Source organism: Diabrotica virgifera, chromosome 2, assembly GCF_917563875.1.
Source record: "Diabrotica virgifera virgifera chromosome 2, PGI_DIABVI_V3a".
NCBI lineage: Eukaryota > Metazoa > Arthropoda > Insecta > Coleoptera > Chrysomelidae > Diabrotica > Diabrotica virgifera.
Window position 1 is genome coordinate 169,448,544 of NC_065444.1, and position 6,500 is coordinate 169,455,043.

A 6,500-nucleotide genomic window follows, 5' to 3' on the forward strand; every position below is an offset into this window, starting at 1 on the left:
AATGTTTGTGGATATGTAGGTATGTATGTGTGTGGAAAAGTTACACCGATCTGAATTTTTCTTTATGTGTTTCAAGAGGGGGTCAGGGCCGATTCAGAACCGGTGTAGTTTGTGACTTTTGACCACCCATAAGCCAGCTATATGGCTAGGTAGATACAAAATTGCATATTTTTTGGGCGTGTATATCTTAAGTTCAAGGAGAGACAGGAAAACCGCAAATACACCAAATCAATAGCGTTGAGCTAAGCTTTCAAATGGTGCCTAAGCGGTCAAGATCATACCTACACACGCAGGGCCGTAAGTACGATGTTGGGGGCCCCGGGGCAAACATGATCTGGGGGCCCCCTAGCGGGGGTCTGAAGGGTTTAGGCCCCCAGTGGAAGCGGGGGGACCGGAAAAATGTTTGATATTTATTCTTTTGAAAACGCATTTTAATGCATTTCATGACTGAAGTTTCTTGTGCCTATATATTGCTGTTTTAGTTGACCAAAGCAAAAAAATTTTGAAATCACTTTATTTTAAGAGCTAAATAATTTTGAAAGTACCATCAATATAACAAAAAGACAAGAAAAGACGTTATACAGGTCAAACAGAGACAAACAAGCCAAATACAAGCAATGAAAGAAGAAAATAAACGGTTTTATGAGGCCGAGATAACTAATTTCCTAAGTAATAATTTAAATCTTTATGTTAAGGTCTCGGGGGCCCCAGCTTAGCTCAGGGGCCCCTGTTCTGTTCCAGTGAAAATTTCCCCAGTGAAAATTTAAAACTTTATGTTGGCCCTGCAAGTTCTTTTTAAAATTGTGTCATCTGAAAATATTTCGTTGGGATCGGCTTTTAAAATACATATTTTTATTTGCGGGGTCGGGACCCCCTTACCCGGGGGCCGGGGGCAATGCCACGGTTGCCCCAATGGTAGTTACGGCCCTGTACACACGGCTCGGTATAGCCGAAAAACTAAAGAACTAAACTTTGAAAATTTTGGTTTTCCGACATTTACTCAAAATTTGAACCTACGAATTGCGCCAATAACTTAGCGTTTGTAGGGGGACTCTAGATGTATCTAACGGTGTATACCACATATCTGGGAAAATTCGAATTTTTAAGTAATAGGCTTCATAAATACACACATCGGCAAAATTAGCAGAACATCTTAATTATGGGACATGTTTGATGTCTCGAATTTCGTAAACCTGTTGTCCGATTTGAGTGATTCTTTTAGTATGTTATAACCTTATTAGTTAAGAATATCGGTGTAATAATATTGTTGCTAGACAGGTAAACGTCATTTTATACAGGGTGATACAATCATACTGTGTTTTTTTCTTAAAGTTCGGAATACCCTGTGGAATATTCTAGTATATATAAAATATTAAAATTAAAACTCTATTGTAGACTTAGGCTTTCTTAACATTTTCTTTTTTGATTCATTTGCTTATGTTGGAAAATAAAGAAGTTATGTGCTTTAACAACTAGCCATGCTTTTTATCAATAAATCCTCATAGTAGGGGAGAAAAGTATGCTAAATTTGCAGTTACTCAAGCGTTATGGGGACCTATTGGATTGTGAAGAGTGGGTGCTAAAACCCAAAAAAGTTAAGTTAAGTTTTCCATTTCCACCAATCGTTTTTTCCGATTATCTATTTCCTATCCATAATAGGAAAAAATGTTGCGAATAAAAGTGGCTTATTTTTACGTCAATGATTCAAATCTGCAATAAAAATTGGGGGCTCCTATTTAAGATTTTAAAGTAACGCCCCACCCCACCCCACCTCCGTGGGGGGTCGTGTTTGGTGCCATTCGGTAGATTTTTGAAAAATATTGAATAGGTGTATTTTGCAGTTTTACGATCTGATGTTCATTTCGCGAAATATCGCAGGGTTCGTATTTAAAATTTTTAATTTACCCCCCACCCCTCTCTGTGGGGTGTCACGAGCCCCCACGGAGCTGGGGTGGGTAATTTAATTTAAAATCTTAAATGGGAGCCCCCAATTTTTATTGCAGATTTGGATTCTTTACGTAAAAATAAGCAACTTTTATTCGACACATTTTTTCGAATTATGGATAGATAGCGCTATAATAATCGGAGAAAAATGATTGTTTCAAATGGAAAATTAAATTAAAAATGAAAAGTCCTCCACTTTATGGAAAACGTAACTTAACCTTTTTCTGATTTTAGCACATATTCTTCACAAACTCATAACGCTCGAGTAACTGCAAATTCAGTATACTTTCCTCCTCTACTACGAGGATTTATTGATGAGAAACATGGATAGTTGTTAACGCACATAAGTTTTTTATTAAGTCACATAAGTAAATGAATCAAAAAGTAAAATGTTAAGAAAGCCTAAGTCTACAATAGAGTATTAATTGTAATATTTTACATGTGCTAGAATATTCCACAGGGTGTTCCAAACTTTAAGAAAAAAACACAGTGTGATTGGTACACCTGGTATAAAATGATATTTACCTGTCTAGCAACAATATTATTACAACGATATTCTTAAATAATAAGGCTATAACATACTAAAAGAATTACTCAAATCGAACCAGTGGTTTAGGAAATTCAAGACATCAAACATCCCATTTTTAAGGTGTTCGGCTAATTTTGCCGGTGTGTGTGTATGATCAAATGTATTTCTTATGGGAAAAACGGTTTTTCAAGCTCAATAATTCCTGTAACACCTTCAGTTATCATACTTGACCTTGGATGCATCAGATACTACTTGGCACTCCGTTTAAAACTCATGTTTAATGATCAAAATCAGTTAAGCCGTTCAGAAGTTATCGACTTCCAAGGTATAATACATGTTTTAACCATTATCGCCGAAATGGTTTATGTAGTTGTAGTGGTTACGACGCTTAATTGATAGGGCAATCCGAGTTCATTTACCAACCATCCCAATATTTTTTTTAGTCTATTTCGAATAGAAAAAATCTAGTGTACATATTCGATGGACACTAGATCATTTGAGAGATAATGCTATAAAGGCGACCATTTATTACGCTTAACGTGGAATCTAGAAACATTGCATTCAACTTACATATACATTTAATTTATAAATAACTTTGAAAAACTCCTGATATAAGAATTAAAAACCGCTAAACGCCGTAAAAGTGAGTGGCGCATACAGTATTCCAGCTACAAAGGAGCTGATATGAATATTAGGTACGTGGCGCGAAAATGTATTTTCATTTTGGTGGAAAATAAAATTCTAGTTTTATTTTAAAAGATGTTTTCATAATATTTGCTAAATTTGAAGTAGAGCGCGCCACAAAAGAGCTTCAAAATACAAACTCTATCAAAGTTACTCTCTTGTGGCGCGTTTTACTTCAAATTTAGCAAATATTATGGAAACATATTTTAAAATAAAACTAGAATTTTATTTTCCACCATGGATATGGATGGAAATGAAAGTACATTTTCGCGCCACGTACCTAATATTCATATCAGCTCCTTTGCAGTTGGAATATTCTATGCGTCACTCATTTTTACGGCGTTTAGCGGTTTTTTATTCTTGTTGATAATACAGCAATAATTAAAACTTTGGTTTTTATTTTAGGGTGTCTGGAGAAAAATACCGAAACAATCAAAACATTTGTACAACCATGTCATAAAGAGCAAAATACGGGTGCGAAAAAATCTTATCAATGTGAAATTTGTTTTAAGCCGTTTTCTGAAAAACGTAATTTAAAAATACATACGATGACGCACACTGAAGAAAAGCCGTATAAATGTGAAATGTGTTCAAAGTCGTTTTCCTATGTGTGTCTTTTAAAGGCACATATTAGAAAACACACGGGAGAAAAACCGTTTCAATGTGAAATTTGTTGTAAGTCCTTTTCCCAAAAAGGTGAATTAAAAAGTCATCAGGTAACGCACACTGGAGAAAAGCCATATCAGTGTAATATTTGTTGTAAGTCGTTTTCTCATTCATCGAATGTGAAAAGCCATATGAGAATCCACACTGGAGAAAAGCCATATCAGTGTGAAATTTGTTTTAAGTCCTTTTCTGAAAATTGGTATTTAAAAAGGCATATCAAAAAACATATTGGAGAACTTCAATATCAATGTGAAATATGTTCAGGGTCATTTCACACTGAGAGTATTTTAAAGACACATATGAGAATGCACACGGGAGAAAAACCGTTCCAATGTGAAATTTGTTTAAAGTCCTTTTCACAAAAAGGTGAATTAACAAGACATAATTTAACGCACACTGGAGAAAAGCCATATCAGTGTAATATTTGTTGTAAGTCGTTTTCTCATTCATCGAATATGAAAAGCCACATGAGAACGCACAGTGGAGAAAAGCCATATCAGTGTAAACTTTGTTTTAAGTCGTTTTCCCAAAATTGGTACTTAAAAACACATATCAAAAAACACATTGGAGAACTTAAATATCAATGTGAAATATGTTCAGGGTCATTTCACACTGAGAGTATTTTAAAGGCACATATGAGAATGCACACGGGAGAAAAACCGTTCCAATGTGAAATTTGTTTAAAGTCCTTTTCACAAAAAGGTGAATTGACAAGACATAAGTTAGCGCACACTGGAGAAAAGCCATATCAGTGTAATATTTGTTGTAAGTCTTTTTCTCATTCATCAAATATGAAAAGCCATATGAAAACGCACAGTGGAGAAAAGCCATATCAGTGTGAAATTTGTTATAAGTCATTTTCAAAAACGAATGATTTAAAAAGACATTTGAGAACCCACACTGGAGAAAAACCACATCAATGTGAAATTTGTTTTAAGTCATTTTCCCAAAATTGGTATTTAAAAACACATATCAAAAAACACACTGGAGAACTTTAACATCAATGTGAGATATGTTCAGGTCGTTTTCCCAAAATGGTTATTTAAAGACACATAATATAAACCACACTGGAGAACAAAAACCTTATCACTATGAAATTTCTTTGAAGTCGTTTTTGTTTAATATACAGGGTGTCCCGAAAAGATTGGTCATAAATTATACCGCACATTCTGGAATCAAAAATAGTTCGATTGAACCTAACTTATCTTAGTACAAACGTGCTCATAAAAAAAGTTACAGCCCTTTGAAGTCACAAAATGAAAATCGATTTTTTTCAATATACCGAAAACTATTACAGATTTTTGATTGAAAATGGACATGTATCATTCTTATGGCAGGATCATCTTAAAACAAAATTAAAGTGAGATTTGTCCACCCCACAAAAATTTTATGGGGGTTTCGATCCCTTAAACCCCCCCAAACTTTTGTGTACGTTCCAATTAATTCATTTTTGTGATACCATTAGTTAAACACAACGTTTTTAAAACTTTTTTGCCTCTTAGTATTTTTTCGATAAGCGAGTTTTTATCGAGATGCGGCTTCTTTTTTAATATATTTACATAAAAATTTTATGGGAGCTTTGTTTCTTTAAACCCACCAAATGTTTGTGTGCGTTCCAATTAAACGATTATTGTGGTACCATTAGTTAAACACAGTGTTTTTAAAAATTTTTTGCCTCTTAATATTTTTTTGATAAGTCACCTTTTATCGAGATGTGGCTTCTTTTTCAAAATATACCTAAAAATGTAAATTATAAATACATTTTCAGATTATTAACAGGTCTCTATAATCGTACTTAACCATATACAAATATGTGGTGGATTCGATAAATATTCAAAATATCTCGATAAACACTGGCTTATCGAAAAAGTCCTAAGAGGCAAAAATGTTTTAAAAACAGTGTGTTTAACTAATGATGCCACACTAATAATTAAATTGGAACGTACACAAAAGTTTGGGGGGGTTTAAGGGAACAAAACCCCCATAAATTTTTTATGGGGTACACAAATTTCACTTTAATTTTTATTTAAGATGCTGCTGCCATAATAATGACACATGTCCATTTTCAATGAAAAATCTCTAAGAGTTTTCGATATATGAAAAAATATGATTTTCATTTTGTAAATTCAAAGGGCTGTAACTTTTTTGTGTACACTATTGTATATAGGTAAGTGAGGTTCAATCAACCTATTTTTGACCCCAGAATCCGTGGTATAATTTATGACCAATGTTTTCGGGACACCCTGTATATAGCTGTGCAACAGCGTAGCAAGGGGCTGCGTACTAGACATGGCATGGCCAACTTCAAGCCAGTCAACATGGTTATTACTTGTATGATTTATTGTATGTTAGATATTCTAATAAGTTTTATAAAAATATAAGTTTACTCAGTACTTACTATGATTGTTTGATTTGTAACCCATTAAATAGTGTGGGAAAAAAATAGTTATTATTAATATGTAAACTGTAAGTTTAAGCATAGTTTTAAGTTCATGTACACTGTGTGTCTGACAGTACCTAGTTAGTTAATTAGGTATATTTTAATTTGTCATGTAGAAGTTTTTCCTTAAAACTTAAGGGGGGGGGGGTATGGTTTGAAAACAACAGTTCAGTGGCAGAATTCTTAAAGAACGGACGTATTTGGTACTCCGAGATATTTACCCAGGTTTCGAGTATT

General features: G+C 33.9%; 1 protein-coding gene across 8 annotated transcripts in view; it reads left to right on the forward strand.

Annotated features, from left to right (window-relative positions):
• LOC114338711 (zinc finger protein 271-like) overlaps window positions 1-6,221 on the forward strand; it is a 59,122-nt gene extending 52,901 nt beyond the window's left edge. For all 8 annotated transcript variants that reach the window (XM_028289315.2, XM_050642892.1, XM_050642896.1 and 5 more), the window contains one exon: window positions 3,563-6,221. Coding sequence is in view for 7 of the 8 variants with exons in the window: in XM_028289312.2 (XP_028145113.1) it covers window positions 3,563-4,821 (1,259 nt within the window). In the remaining variant the exon portion in view is untranslated. The remainder of the gene's footprint in view (window positions 1-3,562) is intronic.
• The last annotated feature ends 279 nt before the right edge of the window (window positions 6,222-6,500 follow it).